Source organism: Lissotriton helveticus, chromosome 1_2 (assembly GCF_964261635.1).
Source record: "Lissotriton helveticus chromosome 1_2, aLisHel1.1, whole genome shotgun sequence".
NCBI lineage: Eukaryota > Metazoa > Chordata > Amphibia > Caudata > Salamandridae > Lissotriton > Lissotriton helveticus.
In genome coordinates this window covers 84599177-84625614 of record NC_136058.1, presented here as the reverse complement: position 1 = coordinate 84625614, position 26438 = coordinate 84599177, and the positions used below count along the sequence as shown (strand labels likewise).

Here is a 26438-nt window from a genome sequence, read left to right as displayed (position 1 = left end):
ATCAGTAATTAAAAGATTCACTGGACGATTCCCTACCTCCTTAGTTGAATCGACTTTCTTTTCATTTAATACTTTGTTTTGAAGGTTTCCTCGACCACTAAACAGCACCCGTGTTCGTTTCTACAATGCAAATGAAAACACATGCTTATCTGTGCTCATTTTAAACCTGCGCCCTTTCTTTTCCATAGCCCAATAATGCATTACTGCAGATTTGTGGCCCATCTTACCGTACAACTTTATAAACTGCGGGCGGTATACAAATAAGTGCTTCTGTCGTAGTTTCTTAATAACTCAAGATGCCAAATGCTCTCAATCTTTCTGCAATTTAAATAGGAAATCCCATTGAGTCTCAATCCTGTGTTGTGCAGTTATAACCCTCAAAGAACCATTAGCTAAATATCACCTACCAGAAGTCTGCCGATCTTGCTCCACTTCTCAAAACAACCGCCGCCGCCCGCCCGCTTTTCTATTAGGATCTCCCACTGTCAAATTAAAACATACATTACCATTACTCCTCCGAGTGAACCTCCAATTTGGATAAACCAACCCAAATTCTCCCTCGCTTACCTCCTCACGTATTCCTCAGTTCACCCGAGTACAGGCGACTCAATTCCTCGTCCTCCATACTCCTAAATGCGTCATCTATGCGTGGACATAGAAAGCGGACTACTGAGAGCAACGTATGTCCGCCATATTTGATTGGTAAAAAATGTTGTGCTCCGATACATCCTGATGACATTTCAACTCCTTAATCGCTTCATATGACCAATCATACAAAAAAAAACTTATCATAGTTAATATATCGCATGACAACATTCCACCAGCACCTTGTTTAAAATTGAAGACCAATAAAGTTTTGCCACATATGGTTCAAAATCGCAAGTTTATATTCCGCTATCTTGGACTAGTTCTATTTTATTTCACCATAGTTATATATATTCCTTCTGAGGATCTTAGTTCAAATTATAAAGACGTTGAGCACTACGCCGCCTTTTTCCTAATTCGTATGAACTTCCCAGTGATTGACACAACCACAATTTTCTGTATCATATAATATGAATATCTTTCTCCATAATCATAAAGTCTACTCCATCAAATTTGCATTTCCAGAGCCTAATCTCCATCCCTCATGCTAATTGGTCACTCCATGTGCCTCTATTACTCACATCATGCAGTCTATTCCTTTGCCTCATACATCTAGCTTATAACTAGAGCATCTGCGTTAAAAATACTCATCAGATCAAGAGCTACTCGCTCCGCCTAAATAATGATATACTTGCTCCTCATTTTGTGCCATGCAGATCCATCAATTAGTTGCCACGAAAATATTGTAGCTCCTGATCAAAATTTAGGCCGTCTTCTACGGCCCTAAGACGCATGATCCACCTCGCCTCCTGCCTTCCTAATCTTAATTCCCTATTCCCATCTCGTGGGTCAGTGTACACATGTTCAATACCGTAGAATTTGGTCCTGCATGCTACAATTATGTATATGTTCTGCGATTTGGTATCTCACTTTGTTATTTTTTACTGCTCTTAAATGTTAACCCATCCTCTTTTAACATGCAAATTGTGCTTCCTACATAGATTTGCATACATTTACACTCAATGATATTGATGACATACTTAGTACTGCATGTGATGTTCATTCTTATATCATAAACTTTGCCACCATTGATTTGAAAATTCTTAGTCTTGTCCTTGGCACACCTCCACATGCCACAATGGCCACATTTTAAAAAAAAACCTGTGAGTGCTCAGGCAGCCATGTCTTAGGTTGCTCCGACCGAGGGTAACTTGGGGCTCAACAGAGTTCCCAACGTCTGCCCCCTTCTAAATGTTATCTGCGGTCGTGCTCCCACATATTTATCCAAAGTTTTTTCCAACTTCAATACCTTCCAATGCTTATTCATGCTCTGTAATAGAACATTACCCACTGGGGTATAATTTGTGATCAACCTGATAGGTTGCTAATCTTTTACCTTTTTGTCCGCTCATTTTAGGGTTGAGCTGCGTTCAATCCTCATTACCCTTCTTTTTGCCTGATTAACGCTCCGCTTATCATAATCTCTACGTAAAAATCTGTTCTCAATGTCATTTATGCATTCCTTAAATTGCTTCTCTTCACTGCAATTTTGTCTTGCCCTCAACATCTCACCAACTGGAATCGCTTTCACCTGGTGTGATGGGTGGGCACTCTTCGCATGCAAAACGTGTTACAAGAGGTTGGTTTACGATACATGCGACTTTCAATGCAACCCTTATTAGCATATAATTCAACATCTAAAAAGGTCATTTGAGTTGTACTGTGGTTGGTGGTGAACCTGATGTTCATATTGTTGCTATTTAGGTATTCAAAAAAATCCTTCTAGTGACTGCTCTGAACCCGTCCAAATCATTAAACAGTCATCTATGAATCTGCCCCAATACATTATATTGTTGGAGTATACTTCAATACACCCTTGGCCTGCAGAGATAGGAGTTTGCTGTAGGCCTCAGATTAGGTTTTACAATAAATCATGTGCCTTGTCCATTTCTCGATAGTTGAGATGTGGCCCCTGCCCCACCGCATCGCAACACACATTTTAGCCAGCAATAGCCCCATCGCCACTAACTGTCTGACTTCTTTATTAATTACCTTGTTGTACCCCGGAAAGCGAGGAGCGGGTCCAGGACAAGTGTAAGCCCAGTTATTTTGTTTACTACGTAGAATATTTTCCCCTAGTATTCTGGTATTCCAGGGCAACTCCAGGCTACGTGCATAAAGTCAGCTTCTGGTTCCATGCAACGGTGACGGAAAGCAGTTTCTCGTAAGCCATATCTGAGCAAACGTTCTGGGCTTCCTTGTCCCCAATTACATGCCCCAATTCTCTGTCAGTCCTGTCTAGCTTTCGAATGCTGCAATATTCTGTTTTCTTGTATTATATTATACATCCAAGAGACTAGTTTTGCTGAGGAGGGAGATCGAGTGAACGTGAGAGAGGGCTGGCATTTCAGATGCTCCTTGAGGCATTCCCCTAATAGTGCCTTTAAAGCATGCTGTATTCTGAAGTGCTGGTAGCGCACCAAGGGTGAAGGAGTATGTCCCTCAGCTAATATATGCACCCATTTTCTGAATTCTCCCTCCTTGAACAGGTCCCCCACTTTGGTGATGTTTACCCTGCATAAACTTTGGATGCCTCACTCTTTTCCTGTTGGGAGCCAAGTGAACCAATCCAGGTGAGATAGGGGTGAGTACAAAAACGCACTCGCCTGTCTGTCAACAGATTGTGCCAGGCATGCGTTGTGGAATTCAGGGAGTCCAGAATGCTGTTTTCTAGCTGGTGCTCGAAACAGTGCCTGTGGGAGAGTATCTGAATCAGCTGTTATTTTCTCTATATGTATGTGTGGAAGGGACTCAGGGCCGTGTATCCAAGCATAAACGTGTGAACACTGAGCTGCTCTATAATAGAGATCTAGGTCTGGGGCGTCAAGGCCACCCATGGAGTATGGCAAAGTGAGAGTCTCCCATTTCACCCTGGGCTGTTTTCCCACCCAGGTTAACTTAATCAGGAGAGACCTCATCTTGGAGAATATATGTGCTGGGAGTACCATGGGAAGGTTTTGGAATAATAGCAGTCTAGAAAGAACAACCATCTCATTAGTGAGATCCACCCCAACAATGAAAGTAGCAATCTTATCCATCTGGCCACATCATCCTCAAGCCTACCTAGGACTTTTCCATAATTGTCAGTGAGATCTACCTCTGAGTCTGTATGCACCTGTATCCCCAGATAGCAGACCGATTATGTGTTCCATCTCAGAGAGAATTGCATATTTGGTTGCTGAGTGGATGAGTTTCATGGGAAAATTAGTGATTTGGTCCAGTTGATATTTAGATCTGACAACTGCCCGAAAAGAACCACTTCATTCAGAACCTGAGTGAGGTGCGTTGCGGGGTCTCTAACGTATAGGAGCATGTCATCTGCATATACGGAGGCAATAAATTGATAAATTGAGAAGCGTACCCCTATATGGCCGTGATATTCCCTGAGAGCACACAGCAGAGGTTCGGCAACCAGCGCGTATAATAGTTGAAACAGAGGACACCCCAGTCGTGAGCCTCTAGAGATAAGTATTGGTGATGTCACCCTGTTCCCCAGCCTGACTTCGCCCACTAGAGCTTCATACAGCACTTTCACTCGCTGAAAAAAGACTTTCCCTGACCTCTAACCATCTCAGTACTGGGCCATTTGACAGAGTTAAAGGGTTTCTCTGCTTCTAAAAAGACTGTCGCAGCTTTGACATTTGGGTTAATGTGCTGAATCGCTGCAAAGCGTATTCTGAGAATAGATGTTGGATTACTCCTAGGGACGAATCCCGCCTGCTCCACCCCCACAAGTCCAGGGATCAAGGGCGAAATTACGTTGGACAGTATTTTGGCGAATAGTTAACGAATCTACATTGAGCAGAGCCTATATGAGGAACACTCATTAGGGGGTTTTCCAGGTGTGAGAATGGTTACAATTATAGCCTCTCGCATTGAGGGGGCATCACTTTACTCTCCGCCATCTCCTAAAATAGTGTGACGAGCTGCAGTATAAGCAGGTGATAGCCTAACTTGCTTGGCTGGGCTACGAACACTGAAGAGATCATGTCCCACACCAAATTCATTCATCTTGCCCATAGGACAGAATGGGGAGGCTGTGTAATATATTTTCCAGCCTATCTTCCCATAGGCTTGAGATGGAGACGTGAAGTTTAGTGTGCCTGAACTCACAATTCAATAACACATGTTTTTGTGAAGGTGTTTTGTGCATTGTGTGTTTAGAAGTGGTTGGGTTTTTGTGCTCCAACATTTCTGTGTGTCTTCTTGATTGTGGATTGACTATCTGGATTTGAAAGTGCTAGAATCTGGGGAATGTCTTGACCCAGGGGAGGAGGTGAGACGGCAACAGGCTGACCTGCATCTGGAGTGTAGGCGGGAGGAGTAGTCCCTGGAGATGAAGAGGCCTGAGCTACTGCCATAAAACAATGGTTCCATCTCCTGCCGAGTGATTAAGGATCCAGACCCCCACTATCAAATGAAGGTGTCACTGGCAGGGAGACACCCAGAACTGGTTTGTACAGGGGTCAGTGCCCCCTGAACACAAAGACAGGGGTCAGTGCCCCCTGAACACAAAGACTTCAAAGACATTTAGGGGTATAACTATGAGAGCTGAAACCCCTGAATGTTGAAGAAATAGATTGATCAAGACTGTAAAGGATTGAACCTACTTCGTGGTCAAGAGGAACCTCTGCCAAGGAAGAAACAAGTGAAGAGACTCAAGGAAAGGACTGACCCTTACTCTGTGTTCTTGGGCTGGCCTGCAGTTTGCTGCTTTAACCAATGAGAGGCTAAAGGGACTTTGCTGTGTGCTGTGTCTCCCTGCTTGAAAGGACTTTGATGTATTCTGTGTCCTGAAGTAACTGATCCCCAAGGGTCTGAGGAGAGCTGGCTCCCTGTTGTGGAAACTCTGGAACACAAAAGTTTCCAGGAGTGTGTCTCAGCGACGCTGTGTGTGTGTGCTTTTTGCAGCCTGAGACCCTCGTAAGAATTGCCCTGTGATCGTGGGCACCTGTAGTCCAAGCGACTCTGAGCGACGCTGTGTGCGTATGCTTCGTGCAGCCTGAGCCCTTCGTGAGGAATATCCTGTGAATATGTGCACCTGGAATCCAAGTGAGTCTCAGCAACGCTATGTGCGTGTGCTTCGTGCCGCCTGAGACCTTCGTGAGGATTGCCCTGTTATTGTGCACACCCGGAGTCCAAGTGAGTCTCAGCGACATTGTGTGTGTGCGTGTGCTTTGCGCAGCCTGAGACTTTTGTGAGGATTGCCCTGTGATCGTGCACACCGATGCTCAAGTGAGTCTGTGATGCTGTGTGCGTGTGCCTTGTTGCAGCCCAAGATCTTCGTTATGGCCAGCCCCCTGGACCGGCATCCCCAGAGAAGCTGTGCCGCCGGCCCGAGCGCGCTGTTGCCAGAGCGGGACCTCGGACCAACCCTGACGGGGGAGGGCCCAGGTCCTACTTCCCGGAATCCACACAGTCGTATCGGAGTCCCAAGTTGCCAGGAGAGGAGAGCGAGGTCGCACCCCCCAGGTAACGTGTGTCGCCGCCTGCGGCAGGGTGCAGGCTCTGAGAGAGACGCCCTTGGCCTCTCCCATTCTTGCAACGCGAGCCTCTGCTTCAGCTCGTATCGCGGCCCATACTTGCCAAGGAGTGGCAGTACCGGGGCCAAGTGCGGAGCTGTACTTTGGTTTACACCATACCCTTGTTGGGGGCATCTGTTGGCGGAAGCTGACCGCGAGTCAGTAAGAGTAGGGGAGAGACCGTCTAAAGCACCGAGTGGAGTGTATTTCGCATTTTTTCTGCATTACGAACTACCTGATTCTTGCATTACGCATTGTATTATTTCTGCATTACAAACTACCTGATTCTTGCATTACGCATTGTATTATTTCTGCATTACAAACTACCTGATTGTTGCATTACGCATTGCTTATTTCTGCATTACAAACAGCCTGATTGTTGCGTTAAGCATTGTATTATTTCTGCATTACAACTCCCTGATTGTTGCATTACACATTGCATTAGTTTGCATAACGAACTGCCTGATTGTTGCGTTACGCATTGCATTATTTTGGCATTACGAACTGCTTGATTGTTGCATAACGAACTGCATTATTTTTACATTGTGAAGTGCCTGAATCTTGCATTAGGAACTGCATAGTATTGCATTACGACTGCAGTGGATCATCTAGAATTGCTCATTATTATCGCCAGAACCTACAAGGGCTGGCTGGCCTAAAAAACGGCCAGGAGGAATATTACAAATACGCACATGTTGGATTTATATTGTGTGGTCTCGTTGTATATCTTATTATATAAATATAAACTTGTTTTTATGAAACTCATGTGGAATCCATTTGTGGTGTCATCATTGGGTTACTGAGAGCGTGGTTGCAAATACTTTACACACTTGCCTTGAAGATAAGCCCGGCTGCTCGTGCCAAGCTACAGAGGGGATGAGCAGGGATTATCTGAGAAGGTGTCCTTCCTTTCCCTGACGTGGAAGCAAGGGTCCCTATTTGGTATTAGGTACCTACCGCAGCCAACTAGTGACCCCCAGTTCTAACATTTATGCATAAAGTTTTATATATTTTTCACATTATCTTTTGCATTCAGCGCCTTCCTTCCTAGTACGTCATGTATGAAATTCTATTTGCAGGTTATGTATGAACCACGTCTCTTTTTAATGTTTAGATATTTCTCTTTTGTAAGTTTGACACCAGCAACAAATACATTTTAAAATAATATGTATTGTTGCGCTTTGTCAGTTCCTAACGGTGTCAGTCCTTAAACATTATTATCATTAAAGTGCCTATTATAGAACCAGCTGAGCAGTAACCTAAAACAAACACTATAAAGTAGCATAATCACTAGTAAGACACCCAAACCTGGTTAGCCAACATGTATCCATATTAGGCTGTAAAGTTGAAATATTACATACGTATTCTTTTTTGTCTATTGAGAATCTAACCTATTTTAAATTACTTGTTATGGAAAGTGTATGGTGTTAAGTAATTATTTATATATGATTATTTGTATGATGCACATTGTACACCTGAAATGCTGCCGGGCGCTAAAGAGAATACAGCAGTTGTTTACAGGAGAATCATACATGCCTACAAAGACATTAATCAGGTTAATAAATAACTGTTGTTGTTTGAGAATGTAAATTTGTGTTTTGAGATCCACATCATTATAAACTACACGAGAGACAGACATCAGACACAAAACACTTTAGCAGGTATTATAGAATCTACAATAGTGCTGGGGTTTGAAGAATCTTTGTTTGACAGGCTCATTCCTTCAGTTAATAACAGAACCTTATAATTCGAATCCACTAAAGCTGTTTTGACAAAGGGAATACTGCACGATCACACACTACGCAATCTTTTTCATTGGTTGCCCCATTGTGAGAGAATAACATAAAAAATTAACCATTACTGGCAGATCTAGGTTAGAGAGGAGCAAAACGTACTTTCTGGTAAAACCCCTAAGAGCACTGAAGCAAAAACTGCAAACCAAGCATTGTTTCATTTGGCCCCTGACTTTGAGTCTTTAATGGATGCCAATAGGTTATCTCCGCAGCTCCCTGCATTTGGGAAACACATTGTTTTCCAAGGCCTATTCTTGTGCTTCCTTTTCATCCTAAACTCAGAAATGCCTTAACTTCCTCTCCTCAGTGACTTCTACTAGATAATGAAGTATGTTTTCTCCCAGAGGCCCTCCTGTACTGTCTTCATTTCGTAGCTTTCCGATAATGCTTACGTCTCGGCTCTAGTTGGCGATCATGCGCATTCTCGAAAAGAGGCCTGTTATATGTACTTTATGGGCTTCAGCCCACCCATAGGTTTGCCATTTGCTGGCTTTGTGATCACTCCATTTTTCGTTCTTCCCATTTGCCCATGGCATGCATGCGTCATGCCTTATCCTGTCTTTAGCCTGCCTGAGAGCAGGGACCAAGTACTACTATTCATAAACAGCAGCCATTTCAGAAAAGGTTTTCAGGGCTACTTTTTTAGTGATTGTGTTTTCAGGTCACTCTCTCTGTGATATCTATATATCTCTATATATCTCTATATATCTCTATATATCTCTATATATCTCTATATATCTCTATATCTCTATATCTATATATCTCTATATCTCTATATCTCTATATCTCTATATCTCTCTTTCTATATATATATATATATATATATATATATATATATATATATATATATATATATATATATATACATCCAGATAGCTGCTCGAAAAGATCGCTACCCACGTAGAACTCTGGCAGCCAGCATGCAAGCAGACACGGACCCAGATTAAGTGCAAATTCTTCTGCGTTTATTTGTCGGCCATAACGCGTTTCACCACCGGAGTGGCTTGATCACATATATATATATATTTTTATTTTCCGGCGTATAAGACGACTTTTTAACCCTTTAAAATGTTTTCGAGAGTCGGGGGTCGTCTTATACGCTGGGAACCAAATTTTTGGGAGTGGAAACAACGCTCCACCGACTTTGAAATTGGAACAGAAATCATCAAACATTGGAGCCTGCGCTTCAACGGCTGCATCCTAATCGACGGAGGAAAGTGCAAAAGTGCAAGATCACAATATGACCCCGGCTCCCAACTCCATTTTGCTTTGGTAAGATACCGTAGATCAAATGGATACTTCGATGTCTTCAGTAGGGGGAAACTGCTGCGTGTGCTAAGCTTTAAACCTTCAGAAGATATACCGTACACAAAGTCGTCTTCCCTACATCAACAGACTCCCGACCGTACGATACAACTCTTGTGACTTGGAACAAAGATACGGTACCCGGGAATCAATCCACAAAGCGGGCACATGTGCTGATCTGGCATCTCTCTCTCCTTCTGATGTGGCCATAAATCTCGCGTTCATCGAAAGGAGAGGAGCGCCAGTACGTGATCTCTTCAGTTCATGGCCATAGAAAGGGGACTGTAGAATTTTCACGCCGTCAATACAGTACATAATGTTTTGCTGCAGTTATTTCAGAAGGGTGATTACAGTACATTCCTGAGGAATCACAAACACACTGCATTTCTTTTTAAGGTCGGATGTTGAATCCTTACATACCTTCTTTTGATACATACGCATAATAGATCTGAAATGCACTATACGGTTCTGCATGGCTGTTTAATAATGAAAGGAGATGCTTGGAGAGGGCCTGTAGTGTGAGCACATGGTAAAGATGACACTAACAACACGTTTTAGAACATGAGAGGAACTACAAACCTACAAATCCAAGCAGGGTTTGTATGCAGTGTGCACAGGAAATACCGGTACCAGTACCAGTACATCGCTTGCCGCGATTGGCTGGTTGTTGTAAACAGGAAAGGCAGTCAATCTGGTGAGCAGATACATGTGGTGGTGAAGACAGTACAGCACAGCACCAGTATGTGTACCGGTTCATACAGTACAACACATACAGTACAGTATGCAATTGGCTAACAGTCAAGAACCCATCATGGCTGCAGCAGCAGCAAGAAGAAAAAATATGAAGCCAGTTACAAACTCAAAGTTGTAAACTTTGCCATGGAACATAATAACTGTGCTGCTGCAAGACAATATGGAGTAACAGAAAAGATGGTTCGGGACTGGAAAGCTAATGAAAAAGCATTCCAAGGGGTAAGTGTGCATTAAGAAGAGGCACCCCACATTGGCCAGAACTCAAAAAACATGTAGCAGACATGGTGAATGAGCATCGCCAAAGCGGTTATGTAGTGACACAAAATAAAATACGTTTGTTTGCACTTCAGTGGGCCAAATCTAACCCAGATCACAGCAACAGATTTAAGGCCACTGTATCCTGGTGTACTAGATTCTTGGGAAGGCATAATCTGGTATTGAGGCAAAAGACGAAAATTGCACAGAAATTACCTGCAGATCTTGATGCCAAAGTACATAGTTTCCATCGCTACGTAATACAGCAGCGCAATAAACATGGCTATGCGTTAAGTAGTATCGGAAATATGGATGAAACTCCAATGAATTTTGATATGGTTGCAAATAAAACTGTCCATCCAAAAGGTGAAAAAACAATTTGAATAAAAACAGGACATGAGAAGTCCAGTTTTACAGTAGTACTTGCATGCACAGCTGATGGCGCCAAACTGAGACCAATGATTATTTTTAAAAGAAAAACAATGCCGAAACTCAAATTTTCCTGTTTGTTGTTTTGTACATGTGAATGACAAAGGCTGGATGGATGAAAAAGGGGTAAAGCTATGGCTTGATAATGTATCGAGCAGGCGACCAGGTGGACTTATTCAAAAACGTAGTCCGATCCAAACAAGCTTTATTCGACAAAAGTCATAAAAGCATTACAAAAAGACAAAAACATCACAAAGAAATACATTAAAACAGCTAAACGGTGGAAAAATATGTTAAAATAGGGTCCAGGTTAAAATATTATAAACATTCCATGCAAAAATTATTTTAAAACTAGTAACTTTTAAAACATTGGACACAAGTGCAAAATTCCCGCAGGCCTATGCACATTAAGAAAGCCAAGACTATCAATCTACGTCAACATATGAAGGTCAAGACAAAAAAAAAGCAAAGGGGGTAAATTACCCTGCTACAGTGTTCTGTCTTATGATCCACGCCCAACCTAAAAACTTTGCAACTCCCACTACGATGGTAGGCATGGTATTTGTACACAAGATCCTTTGAGCATCAGTACTCCTCCTGGTGCCAAGTAATTTGCATACCGGGCTCAACCAAACCCGTCTTGGGACTGCATAAGCCGGGCAGGCAAAAAACATGTGGGCAATTGTTTCAGTGTGGATCTTACAAACAGGGCATATACTATCACCCTGTCGAGCCCCCCAGGTAGTAAAAGATCTTAAGGGCAATGATCCTGCCCTCAGTTGGAAATACAACTTCCTGTCTTGTACCTTCGTGATGGTATCCCAAAAGGGTTCAAAACTGGGAATAGGTTTCATATTAAAAAAAAATACCTGACAAAGAAAGAGAATCAGTACTTCTAAAAGCTTTGCTTGTAACCATCTCCCAGTACTTCTCCTTCAAGACTTTCTTTGACGGAAAATAAGCACATGCAGGGTTATCCCAGAGTTCGTACATTCCCAAATCCGCTAGGATCTTTCTTACTTCTTTGAACCACCCTATTTTATGGAAGCCATCTCATTTTATTACGTCAAGGAAACCCTCGGCGTACAATGACAGTTCAGTGGTTGTCCACAATCTGCGCCAATAGAGGATAGGCCGCAATTTAGCTATTTCCGCTATCGGGTTCCTGCCCAGATCATACCTTAGGGGCACTAGTGGCGTACTCTGGGGAAGGGAAGTAATGGCACGCAGGAACTTATTTTCAGAAATAATTAGATCAGTCAAATTCCCAAGCCCCCATAATTCCGCACCATACAGGGCAGAACTGACAACTTTCGCTCCATAAACTTGAAGTACAGGTCTAATAGGTTTAGTCATGGATTTTTTAAATTCAGCGACAAGCGCCCCCGAAAGTTGTCTATGCTTTAGGGCAGCCAAATCCCTTTGTTGACTCCACTTTAAATTTTTCTGGATATTCACCCTTAGGTATGTAAAATACCTTACTTGCTCCAATGGTTGCGTCGTCAATAAAAAAATATTTTTAAAAGTTCTGTGCGGGTTAAAGGCCATGAATTTGGTCTTGTTCACATTAACTTCAAGGCCTTGCTCCGAACAGAAATCTTCAAAGATTAATAATGCCCACTGAAGACTGCTGGGAGTCTTTGCAATTAAAAGCGTATTGTCAGCGAACATTAAAATATTGACTTTTACACCCGCTAGAGTGGCCGTTCAACTATTCCATTTATATATAAAGAAAATAACGTGGGTGCCATAGCGCACCCTTGTCGTACCCCTCTTTCGACTGGGAAGTCGCCGGTTGTCTTACCCTGCCTGCCCCACCTAATCCTGGCATGATTATCCTCATGGAGCCTGTGGATTAAAGTAAATAGCTCATTAGGAAGACCAAGGTCTTTTAACGTTACCCAGAGGCTAGGTCGGGGAACTAGGTCAAAAGCTGCCCTTAAATCGACAAAGGCAGCATACAGGCTTCCTTTGCCTAGGGTCACCGTTTTCCAATAGAGAAGTGTGAAGCGAAATACTTTGTCAATGGTGCTCGTAGACTCTCTGAAATCCGCCTGGAAGGGGGACAATATACTATTACCTGCTATCCATAGTAAGACCTTGTTTAAAAGCATCCTTCCTACAATTTTTTGGATGGCGTCAATCAAACTAATGGGTCTATAATTCCCAGGGAGGGACCTATCACCCTTTTTATATACCGGAATTATTTCCGCCCCTTTCCAGGAGCTTGGTATCGGTGCTCCCTGGGCCATAGCATTAGCAATCAACAGAATATACCTCCCCCAGTTGGTCGTATCATACAAGTACACATCGGCAGGGACCCCATCCGGACCCGATGCTTTTCCAGCTGCCACTGTACCAAGTGCCTGCTCCACGTCTGTTCTATTAAAAGCATTTTCCTGGTAATAAACTAGACTCGGGACTTCCCTATTCTTGTCCCCAGGGTTAGAGGCATACTGGGGCCTAGTAGTCTACTGGTGTGGGATATATTCAGGGCTCATTTAACTCCCAGCACCAAGCACGGGCTGGCAAGAATAAAAACAGATGCAGCAGTTATTCCTGCAGGATTGACATCGTTGGTACAGCCACTGGATGTGTGCCTAAATAAGCCATTTAAAGATCGCATTCGTGAACAGTGGAATGAGTGGATGGTTGGCGGCGAAAAGTCATTCACAAAAGGAGGAAACATGCGTGCATCCACAGTTGGATGTTTTGTGCAAGTTTGTCATAAAAGCCTGGAATGATATTGATGCAGAAACAGTCATCAAGTCTTTCAAGAAGTGTGGCATATCAAATTCATTAGATGGTATGGAGGACAACTACTTGTGGCAAGATGAAGAGGAAGCCGAAGCAGAGACCACACCATCTGATACGGAATTAAATCCATACGATGACTGCTTTACAAATGTACCACAAGATCTTATTGATTTACTTATGATATCAGATGACGAAGAGGAGGATTTTCCAGGCTTTTAAAGGGAAATTGTCACACCAGCAAATCCTGTAAAAATAGCTTGGAGTTATGAAAAGTTTAATACACTTGCACTGTTTTATGTTTACCGTACAGCCTTATGTTTATAAGTGACTGTTTTTTATTTGGTTCTAAAAATAAAATTGTGACTAAACCAATATTGTTTATACAAACAATTGGTTTGAGTTCAGTCTTTGAGTGTGTACAATAAATGCTTAACACTGTCCTCTGATAAAGCCTTACTGCTCACCCACACTACCACAAACCGAGAATAAGGTGCTCTCTACTTTTACCTCTGCCTACCCTTGGGGTTCCACTGGAGACTGTGCACACTATACCTCACTTTGGTATAGTATATACAGAGCCAGCTTCCTGCAATTGCATGTCCATCAACAAGACCGGATTAAAAGACAAGATCCAAGGACACACGGTACTAAAACTACGATAACTCCAGAGAACTCCTTCACCCGCTTTCCTACTCTTAATGCTAGCAAGATCATGGGTAGGAATTTCCTCATGAAGGTACAAAAATAAGTGCCATAATCATAAACATCCATTGTCCCGTGTGAGAGCAACCCCACTACCGACAGTACAGTCAACGTCACAACTTATACACCACCTCCACTTTGACTGTTCCATTCTACAGAATATATGGTAACGGGTAAACTATAGACACCAAGATGGGGCACCAACAGGACTATGCCCATATTCAAAATATATAGGAACAGGACAGTTCTTTACACTTCATGTCACGGAGGAGGGCTAGAATCACTAATAAGCCCAAAATAAATTCTCAAAATGGCTATGCAGATTGGTTGAAGATGTGGTGACTGCGTTGGAAGAGGGGTAGTCTTATACGGCAAGTGTAGCACGAACCCTATATTTTAACAAGAAAAGTAGGGGGGTCGTCTTATACGCCGGAAAATACGGTGTATATATATATATTTGCGAACACCACGGCACACGTTTGTTTTTGTAGGTAGAGGAAGATAAAGAGATTTGCCCTAGATCACAAGAAGTTGTGCCGATGCTGAAACTCGAATAATTGCACTGATGTTCATAAAACCATACCCAAAGCGGAGTTGTGGCCCCCCTGCCTGGTATTGACCTGCATTTTCTAGTATCTACCCTGTATTTTTTCCCCCATCTGCTCTAGGCCTTGAAGGAAGCCTCTTGCACTTTAGTACTCTCGCTCGCTCATCGCTCTCGCTCTCTCTCACTCTCTCTTCATGGCTGGTCTTGATATGGAATTTAGGGGCCTCTGTAATGGTCGCTCTATGGCTGTTTTATACTTACCTGTTTTGTACTGGCTACTACATGATATTCTATTCTCTTCACTTTATCCTCTCGGCCAAGATTCTCCAAAGTCAATCCAGGAGGGCCAGATCCATGCCAGATTTTTAAGATGACTACATTTTTCTAAATGGAGATATGCTAAAAATCTGGCATGGATCCAGCCCACCAGGACAGACTTTTGAGAACCCTGCTCTAAGCTATCCTGTTGCAATGCTCATTACGGAACACATGTATTTTTGATCATACATTTATATCATTCTTTTTTTAATATATTGAATTAATGGACTGAGGAAGCTCATTGGTGCTGGTTATAGTCCTGTGTGTCTCACCAGTGACATTAATTAGGGAAAAACGTAATTTAAAAATAAAATTAAAAAAAGGACAAAGCTGTTTTTGTAGGAACAGGGAGATGAAGTGATTTGCCCAGGATGTCGTGCTGGTGATGAAACTCAAACCCTTGTTTCCCAGCCCCATAGCCGTCGGCCCTGGCTGTAACTCCAGGTCCTCTCCTCGTATCCTCGAACTTCGCACGCACAGGCTCGTCTTCTCACTTATAAAAAAACAAAAAACTTTTAATAACGATCACTTTGAACAAGTACTTCTAGGTGCCGTGCCGTAATGTGGCATATCAATATCAAAGTTTCAACATGTTGAAGAAATAAACTCATAGTATTTTATAAACCTCATCATATTTTGCGTGGTTTGGGTTTCATGATCTAGATTGCAAACACTTTAAGGGTTTTGCGCAGGCTATTTGCTTGCCCATCTCTCACCCTGGTAGCTATAGCTCCCACTGTTTAGAGCTGCTATCTCCGCAGTAACTGGCCTTAGCAGGACCAAGAGAAGGTGCAGTCAGCGACATACCAGACATATTTCCCCACTGGATACAGCAGTGCAGGCGTGATCCGGAGTGATTAGCCACTGGATCTGAACTCACGAGCCAGTAGTTTGGTTTCGGCACGTATCAACAGCGACAGGGGGCATTATTATGCAAGAATTTGAGGATTTATTTTTCCTCTTATATACTGTAAGCAGGCAGCTAAGGCGCTGGCTGACTTGATTTACATTCTGATGGCATTTCATCCGAGATTTATTTGTTTATTTAAGTTCCAAAATCAACTGGATTATGTTATATATTAAGTGTTGACACTGAGCTAGGTAATCCAACCAACTACCTTCCCTAATTTTGTGGTTATCAGCCAGCCATCTGTGGTGACAGTTCCAATTTATATTTAATAATCTACCATACGAACCGGCCATCCGTGAAACACATTTTAACCGCCTCTCAATCCGAAGACACGCCTCTTCCCTGTTGTGGCTTTTTGCTACGGGCTGTAGGCGAGGGCATGCAGTTAACGAAAACAGGCCATAATTGGTGTTCAGCATTCCCTGCCAAGCCAACAGTGACCGCATTCTCCGTCAGGGTTCTACAGCAGCAAGTGGCACTGATTCTCCCCTCGACCAGAAAGAAACCCACACCGTTCACAACAAAGCGTTACATCAGCCTCCACTGGTACAATTCTGCATTCTCCTTTACAGAGCAGTTTCACAAAGGATTGAAGAGAGCAGGCGCTGTCCTTGTGCAGCACACCATTCTACAACTGGTCCCACTATTCTGCAAAATGGTATGAAAGTGTGTATTGGAAGTTTAAAACATGCTCCAGTGGAAAAAAAAGCAACAGCAAGGCATTCCAGTAACAAGTGTACAGGATTTGTGCACCAATGGCCAATTTTATTGAATGTATAGCCTTTTTAATGGTTTTTCAACTCCACATAATTACACTCTACTCAGTACCACATAAATCCTCTCTACGCCACATAGCAACAATCCCCATAAATACACTCCATGCCATGCCACATAATTTCACTCAATGCCACACAGTTCCTAGCCACACAATTCAATTCTACACATTTCCATTCCACACCACATGATTCCACAACAAACCACATAATTCCACTCCACAATATTATTCCACTGCACACCACATACATCCATTCCACACCACAGAATTCCACATCATGCCACAAAATTCCACACCACACCCCATAATTCAACTCTACTCCATCCATGCCATAACACGCAATACCACTCCACATAATTACACTCCATGTCACAACACTCAACATAATTCCAGTACACTCAATACCACATAACTACTGTTCATATATTTCCACTGCATATCATGACCCATAATTCCTGTACACAACTCCACTCAATACCACACAATTCCACGCCACACAATTGCAAAACAAACAATTCCAAATCAACCTACATAATTCCACTCCACACGAATCCACTCTACTCCATAAAACATGGGTAATAGATATTGTCATTAGCAACGCCATTAGCCCTCAGATTGCCAACACCTATTGACTTGCCAATGCTTGTTAGATTAGGCCCAGAGGCTGCTATAGCTGCCTCCCCAGAAGTAGCCTGGCGCCTACGTTTAATATCTAAATAGCAGAACATTTGAAATCTCTACAAGAGAGAGAACACTGCCACACCTTAATGTGACAAAGCAGTTCAATAATTATTCAAATAACATTTGCCATGGTAGAGTTTCTCATATACAGCACTGTGCATCATGCCTCATGCCTCTGAAAGCTTTCCATATAAAAAATGTCAACGGAACGGTCCTTTTCCAGCAAGCATTGGCATAGCCAATAGCTCTGGCCTTGTCTGTGTCTTTTATATGGCAATGTTGAATGTATTATGAAGTTAATAAGTTAATAAAATAATGAGTATGTGTATGTTTTTAGGTTTCACATGTAATGGTGAGTGCACCAGGATTAAGCTTGGCTTGTCATGGTGCTTGTTCCATTTTGGCAAGCACAATATTCAATACATACTCCATAAACATCGCAAGGGTCTTTGGGTCAGCCTTCCACGAGGTCCTCACGGAAGAGTGCAATTGACAGGGAATGCTGCAGTTGCGCTATACTGCAAACAGAGATCCTCACATAAGGGACAATAAAAATGGAGATGCAAAGCTTGTTGCATCATATTAACAAACGCGGGCCTCCAGAAGAGTGCAGTGGCATCATAGTCGCCCTTTCTTGGTGTATACTTGACATTTTGAAATGCAAGTTCTGCCAAAGGAACACATCCATGACTTCTTGAATATACCAAAACTTGTTTACATATATACTCTAGCAACTCTAATTACTTATACTAATTTTCTGTATCATAAATAAATATACCAAAAGTTATTATAGTAAGGGTCAACATTGCAAATTACAATACATATCTTGAGTGTTATGAAAATAGTTGCTGACATCCTGCTATACATAGTGATAGCAGTCAGTGGGCAGTAGAAACGTTGAAAGTTTGATTCGTGATGAACAACGTTTTAGGTGAATGTATGCATGTGTAAGGTCAAAATATAGTCACTCAAAGTGAAGGGATCCAATGGCTGAAGTGGGCAGGTCAATTCATCTATGCTTTGTGCTTTGGTGGGAGGGAACATTATTTTGCTATCCTTAATATATAGGCATTAGGACGGGATACTGACCGTGCACTTCAGTGGTAATCACTCTCACCCAGTGTTGGAATACTTATTAATTGTTTTGTTGTGGTTTGTTGGATTCACTGGCTGTTTGGGGAATAGTGTGGGTGGTGGGACGGGGAGGGGGGGCGGGCTTAGATGACCGGTTGTCATGGAGGTCTGTGGCCACAGTTCATGTTATCATCAAACAAGATTACTTATAATTTGGATGTACATTGTATACCTGGTTACATGGTGATCTGGATTCTGGACAAATGTCTTAAATTACTTTCTTGTAACGTCTCAAGGTTCAATTACTTCAAAAAGTACCAACCAGTATTGACGTATCAGGATAGACATGATTCTGATACTGCTATTATACAGGTGACATACTCAGAAGCAACATGACACAGTTTGCTGCTGAATGCTGATCTCTTACATATGTTGTCTTAGTTTATGCTTAAGAAGTGTACCCATCATCATATTAAACTCTGGGCATCAAATGTATCAAAGTGTATTCAGATCTTGAAGAAAGAAACCTTGTAATTCTATTTGACATGTCGGTACTTGTTATCAATACCTTTGGGCCTAGTATACAGAGCCCTGATTTTTGGGGTGGAATATTAGACCTATGTATGTGACTTTACCTATGTAATTTACTATCTGGATACTAGTATTCCAATCCACTCGTTCATCCCAATGAGCCATCCTGCTGTTCTTTTAAATTAACTAATTTATTGTCAGCATTCAATGATGTAATTACAGTTGTAAATGTAATTGTTCATCAGTTCTTGATGATCAAAAAATCTGTAAGTATGTACTTCTGCTGCCAATTATTTGAGTTATTTCTTTTACATCTTTTTTGCAGCCCCTCCACCACTTCCTCCTAAAAATGTTCCTGCATCACCACCAAGAACCGGCTCCCCATTACCCACCGAACTTGGTGAGTCAAGAATTTCAGCATCCAGATGCATTTGCAAGCATACTCTACGGTCTAATCTAATACATAGACCTTTAAATGTTTGATGTAGCACTGCACAATCCAGTATTTGTATACATTGTGCCTTACAATTCTTTAGGTTCATGAGTATAATGGCTAACGTCTGAACAACCAACCCGGTGATCTGATTATATGCCTATAAACTGTACAACTAATATGTCTTTCAGTATTTCATTAACATATTTCAATATGGGTGTATCATCCGGTTGACTAATAAGAGCCAGATTCATGACAGTTTTTCAAGATTCATTTGCTCAGTAGGTCATAGCCTGAAAATCTGACATGTATCTAGACCTTAAGGAGTAATATTGTACACCCCTGTTTTAAATTAGCTGCAACACCTAATGTGTTATTTGGTCTCACGAAAAAAAAGTTAGTACTGGAGAATATTGTTTCTATTTGTGTTTCACTGAAAAAGGGCTAATAAGATTTTACTCTCACTGGAAATGTAAGCAGTTTAGAAATGCAAGTTGTGAGTTACGTTGCTTAACCTATTATAATATTAGGTGTTGCAGGGCTGTGTCATGTTCCAGAAAGCCAAAGGTAGTTACTTGTAAATATAATCCGAATCCAGGAATTGCTTTGTTGTACCGAATGCATGCCTATTATGATGCATATTTGTTTTTAAATCTGTTTATCAGGGTTTTACATGTCCTGTTCAATTTACTTGTCAAATACATCTCTATATTTAACACAAGTTCAATGAATACCCAAATATATTTTTCATATCATTTCTCATCACCCGCACCATTTAAGATTGCATTTCAAACTTGCATGTTATCTTTTTGCCCAGCAACACTATTTCTCATGTACACATATATTCATTATCTAACCCTCTTGTGTATCTTGTCACCTCTTAGTATCTATTCATTGTTTCCATGTTACATTATCGGCTTTGGATTTCGAGTCAACACAGTTCTTCCTGCAATCTCTATTCCAATAGTAATTTTTCGATAATGCTTATTTAGGTGCCTGTGCTTGCTTTTAGTTAATATCTATCCTTCTGCATGCTAGTATCAGTCACAGGGCCGTGATTTTGTATATTATTTGCACATTTATTTTTTCTCTTCCACCTTTTCTGATTGTTTTCAGTGCTATTTTTCTGTTCACTTGTCTACCATAAACCAATGGATGGCACTGCACTACTTAAAGTGTAATCCACCAAAAGGTTAAATTCTTTTTCCAGGATTCTTCGACTGTCAGCTCTTTCTCCTATGTGTATTTTTTTCTACGTTAACCCCCTTCTCGGTGTCTGCTAAATGCTATTGGTTTTGTGTTTATTTAACTATTTAATATATATATTTTTTGTTTATTGGTATTTTTATTATTAAACATTGTCACATTAAATAATAGTGCATGACATCCATAGCTGAACAACCTAAACATTTAACTCCAGGTCAGATTAATTTCATTGTTGTTTAGGATCAGCAAACCAATGTTACAATCATCACATATAGCTGTTATCCATTAATTTCTCTACTACATAGTAGCATATTGATCATATTACGGGCCCTTATTTGTAGACAGCCGACTAATTTAGATACCTGCATCGTTAGTTGCGGAATTGGGTGTGTTGGTCTCCCTGGGTTTGTTTGTGCATAGCCATTCTGACACCGGCAACCTTATCTCTATTGGCCTGAAGGCTACGAGCATAAATACCCAGAAGCTGTATTTGACAAAAGGTGATATCCTGCTACCAGGTCTTAACCAAGGGCACGTTGGACTTCCCCCCCAAAGCATGGCCACCTCACGTTTTGCTAGTAGTAGCAGCATGGCATGCAATTTACTGTAGGGGTCTCTTTCACAAATCCCAGTATCCAGATCTTGTCGAATACCACTACCCAATATGCCACAATTGGGGGGGGGGGGTTGGGATGGGGGTGAAATACCTCTACCCAATATCCTTGAATGGGGGGGGCGTTGAACTCTTTCATTAATTTCATTTATCAACTTTCTTTTTTCTTGTCAATTTAAACTGCATAATATTTGCTAAATCAAACCTTTGTGCTATTTGCTTCTTTTTCTCAAACTTCTTATACTGACCACGGTTCTTTTTTACATGTACTAATGCTCTTTATTATACATAGTTCTTCCAAATGTCTGCTTTTTCCTCTACATATTATTCAGAATTCACATGGATGTCCACTTTGCTCCCTCCACTATTGTATCTTCATAAGTCATCCTACTGTGCTCAGCTAAATTGGCTTCCATCTTCACTTGTGGTTAGGCTGTGTTTTCTCTCTATTGGTTTCAAATGTTTCTGCTATCTAGTTCCTTTTTTATCTGTGCTCTTTTTCTTTGTATACTCCTGCTCAATCTCTTAATTCTTGTTCCCAAATTGTTTGTGTTACTTTACCTCCTTTTGCTTCTTTGTGCTTTCATTCGTGTTACTGGCCCAAAATTATTGAACTATCATCCAGTTGTGATATGTTCTGCTCCTTCACTTTTTAGGTTTCGCCTGGCGTTTACTGCGCAGGCGAAAACTTTTGTAAACAAGTATGGGGCTTCGTTCCGCCTCTGTCCCATTGGCTAGCTCCATAAATGGAGGCTAGCCATTGGAACAGAGATGCGTCACTCATTCCCCAAACAGATTCGTGGGCGTTCCCACGATTTTTACTCATCCCGCCCATTTTCGTGCGGCGGTGGGCGGGGTTTATTTTTTTTGCTCGTCGAGGTTTCATTTGGTCATTCCCCGGCCGACCGCCGCCGGTGGAAGTCCAGGTGAGTGCCTTTCTTGCCGTTCCCTCACCCCTCCCGCTGTCCGTTCATTTCCCGCCCCCCCTCCCGCTGTCCGTTCCTTTCTCGCCCCGCCCCTCCCGCTGTCCGTACCTTTCCCGCCCCCCCTCCCGCTGTCCGTGCCTTTCCTTGTTCGTTCCGGCGCCTTGCGAGCGTCACTGGTCGGCGGCAGCCTGCGGCTCCTTCCTCCCCCGTGGATCGTAGCGAGGACGTCAGTCAGAGTAATGACGTCAGGCCCGGGCCATCAACCGGCGCCCGCCGCCGCTACCACGTCGTCCCGCGCGACCGACGGCATCCTCATTGGCGACCGGCTGTACTCCAAGGTGCATTTGACCATTGACAACTCGCTGGTCCCGGACGAGCTGCTATCGCCCACCCCCTCCATGCTGGACGGCTTGGATCTGAACAGTGAGACCGACCTTTGTGTCCTAGGCTGTGAGATGCTACAGTCCGCCGGCATCCTACTCCGCTTACCGCAGGTGAGTGAGCACCCCGGGGACGTGGGAACCACTAACATGGCGCATGAGGAAGAACCGGCCGAGTAATACCTCTCTTCTCTCTGTTCACAGGTGGCAATGGCCACTGGCCAGGTTCTATTTCACCGCTTCTTTTACTCAGTCATTCGTGAAACACAGCTTTCGAGGTGAGCATGTACCATGTGTCTCGTCCGCTATTGCTGACAGTTTATGTAGTCACGTCATATGCTTCCTGCTCGAAATATAAGTTACTTTCCTTTTTCGAGTCTGATTGGTTACAATTTCTGTTGGTGCATATATTCTTGTAGCCTCCCAAGGAACGACCCAGTCCTCTATCTAACTCGGAGCTTCCATATTGTGTCTTTAAATGTTGTTGGACTTTTAAGGCGATAGCCTCTTACTCTGCATGTCACAGCTGGCAGGTCATTGTAGTTTGACGGGTGTGTCTGCCACACACTTCTCGATGTTCGCCCCTTGCCTGGCTGCCATGTTACGTATTCCTAGCCTAATCACATCACCCAATTGAACTTTTTTTTTTTTTGGGCAAGTCATGTTTTTGTCATTCTTTACGTGTCTGTGCCGGGATGGACGTGTTCGCTCTCCCCCGCAGCCCCGCTGCATTGCGTGGTTTAAATTCTGCAGGATCTGCGCGGGTCTTCGTAGCTATAACTCACCCCTGAAGGCTACTTTACCAGATTCTAAATTGTTATCTTCTACCTGTCCCACCTACGTTTTTTAAAAAATAATTCTTAAAGCGGTTAGTGTGTTTGCGTGCGTTTTTAGACAGAGGAAAGACCAGCTCTTAACAGCGCTTAGAAGAATCATCACTGTGTTACTAAGTGCTATGGAAATATTGCATCACTGCAGTTGAACGTTATTACTGTCTATGCTCACTCACAATAATTGTAATAATATTTATTAATAAGAGTGAAATAGTAAAATGTAAATATCGCTTCCAGGATTCGAGGCGCTGTAAGTCACAAAAGGAAATGTGTTTTTACTCCGCGTGAAACCCTGCTCAAAAAGAGACCATTTATTTTGTTTATAGACAGGCGGTGGCACGCATCTCTCAATCGCCCACAAAAAAAAACCAAAACACCGGACCCCTAAATGCTGAGATGTTAGTGCAGGAGGTAGGAGGTGGGCAGAGGGAGGGTTATCTTCTGAGGTCGCACGCCAGTAAGAAGGAGAGCGCTGTTATGCCATGATGCAGTGCCTGCCCCTCTCTCCATCCTCCCCCGACCCGCCAGATCTACCCCCTCCTCTCGCCGGGCACCTTTGCTTATACTTACAGGCACTCCTGCTCTTCTCCATTCTAAATAGGAGGGAACGGAGGCTGCAATGTCTTCTAGCTACTTAGCCAGCTCTGCAAGTTTGCACTCCTGCTGAGGAGATCTGTATACAGTTGAATTAACTTTGATTCCCCACTCTCTGACTTGCTGTTATTTAACCAACACATCGGAGTCGTGAAACAATTTGCGGCATCGCCCCTCCAGTCACCAGCCCGCCCCCTCCCAGCACAAACACACACAATGCTTTTAGTGCTGTCACTGGTGATTGTTATCCGAGCGGCGCCGGCACGGAGCTCTGTTCTCTGTGACAAATTACAGGCTGCTGTGATAATATCAGAGGAAGTTGTGAACAGAGGTAAAAATAACTTAAACACTTCGGTTCAGAACTAAGCATCAACTCCTGACAATTAAGACAAACAACCAGCTTTATAAATCAACAATGGTTGTGTGCTCGTGCCAAAGCAGCGTTGATGGAGATGATGAGGATGTCGACGTTTCGGTCTATGATGCTGCCGTCATGTAGACCATCATCAGGACCAAACAATTCATTGCTGGTGAAAATACCCCCTGAAAATTCGCACTTCAGACCTTCTCTATCAATGAGACAAGCCAAACAATGGGGCCAAGGAGTAGATCTGAATTACGAACTTGTATGGTATACCGCTACTTGCAACACCTCTACGGTAGGACGCCAAAATGAAATTGGAATTCGACTGGTTCAACGTTATAAAGTGTAACAACCGGCACCGGGTAGGGTTAGTAGACCTCCTACATCCGGTGTTGGTCAACATGTTTCAGCCAATGCCTTCTTTTAATTCTGTCTTTCCTCAGGACCGTTTATAAGTGTTGGTGCAAGTTTAAAGCTCCGGAGTATGAGGAAGGCACGCAGGTATCCCGCAGGTCCTGACCGAGACTGTTGGTTACTTCCCTTGCCGACCCACTCCAGGAAAGCACCGCAGGCCAATCGTCAGCGTATGCTTGAGGAGGGAATCCCCCCTTTAACACCTATAGCACCTTAGTGAGTGCGACACATAGTCTGCTACACTCACTTAACTATGTAATTTTAAACTTGCACCAACACTTATAAACGGTCCTGAGGAAAGCTGGAATTAAAAGAAGGCACTGGCTGAAACATGTTGACCAACACCGGATGTAGGTCGTAATTCGCCACCATCACATCCACCCTGCCTTGTTTTTAACCGCTGCAGGAGCCCATTTATTAAAATTTAATTTAGCCCTCGGGCACTGGGACTCCTGCCAAGCCGTTTTAATCTCACTTCACCATTGTCACTACACTGCACTCTCAGTAAGATACCTGCTCCGCTGTAATCAGGCGTCGAAGCACACCCGGGACACATTAGGTGTCACTGGGTGGGCCCGATGATGAAGCATGCCACCAACTAGGTTGGTGGGTGAGGGCTTCATGAAGACACCCAACCGGTGCCACTGGACATGACTTTTCAGAGTTCCATATACAAGTCACAAGTAGCTAGTTCTTTTTGATACATATATTTAGTAGTGTCCCATGCCACAATGAGCATGTTTAGAGTCATTCCGAAAGGTTGTAGGCATGGACTTCTCAATGTGTGAGCGAGCGCTTCTAAAGTTCTTACTGCAGGGCCTTTATTCATCATAACCCATGTAAAGTTAAGATAAAAGACCAATACTAAATAAATACATGGATTTATTAAAATGCATAATTATTTTGCCACACTTAGCATGAAAGATGTTTTTTGAGTTTGAACAGCACCGTTTGGTTGTCTGTGGTAAAGACAATTAATTTTACTCTGATATTCAGAAGGTGAAGGTAAATAATTTTTACTGTGTTAATAATCACATCTGCCTTTTAGCTTGTCTTAACTCCAGCTATAGTATGTACAGGTGAAAGGTGAAGTCAATAGCCTAAAATGTTCAGGAGATCTGTTTACACTCAGGTCAACATCAATAGTGCTGTCAGACACAAGTTAATGCGAAGGATAATGCGTCTTCCCCCAATTTTCTTAATTTGAGCTAATCATGTTGCAGTATAGTACAAACAATATAAAAGCCAAACTAGCAGCTAGAATCATGGGTTTATTACCAATACTCCCTTTGTGGTACATCTATTGTGAACAACCATTTCAGAAACCTATTTTAATCAGTTGCTTATGCATTTACATGAAAAGAAACTTGTGAAAGTAGCTATGGGGTGCATGTCTTGAGCTGTCCTTGTGAGCATTACATTTGTAATATCAAATGCAAACTTGGAAAGCTAATTTTGAAACATTTGTGTACCATATAAAATACGTACTGGTTATAAGCACTGGCCAGACATGCTGATCAAATTCACGAAGGGAAGAATGGATAATTAAAGTTTATAGAGTTGGAACATGTAAAACTAAAAGAAAAAGGTTGTGATAGACTGACTAAACTACAACAGTGAGAATGTCGATTCATTTTACGGATATGTATTTTACAACAGCATGGTCATAATTTGGATA

The 26438-nt window shown here is 42.5% G+C and overlaps 1 protein-coding gene across 1 annotated transcript in view; it reads left to right on the top strand.

Annotated features, from left to right (window-relative positions):
• Nucleotides 1–26438, top strand: part of SGIP1 (SH3GL interacting endocytic adaptor 1) — a 1317316-nt gene that overhangs the window by 680958 nt on the left and 609920 nt on the right. The window contains exon 11 of the mRNA XM_078668946.1: nt 19323–19397. Coding sequence (XP_078525072.1) covers nt 19323–19397 — 75 coding nt within the window. The remainder of the gene's footprint in view (nt 1–19322; nt 19398–26438) is intronic.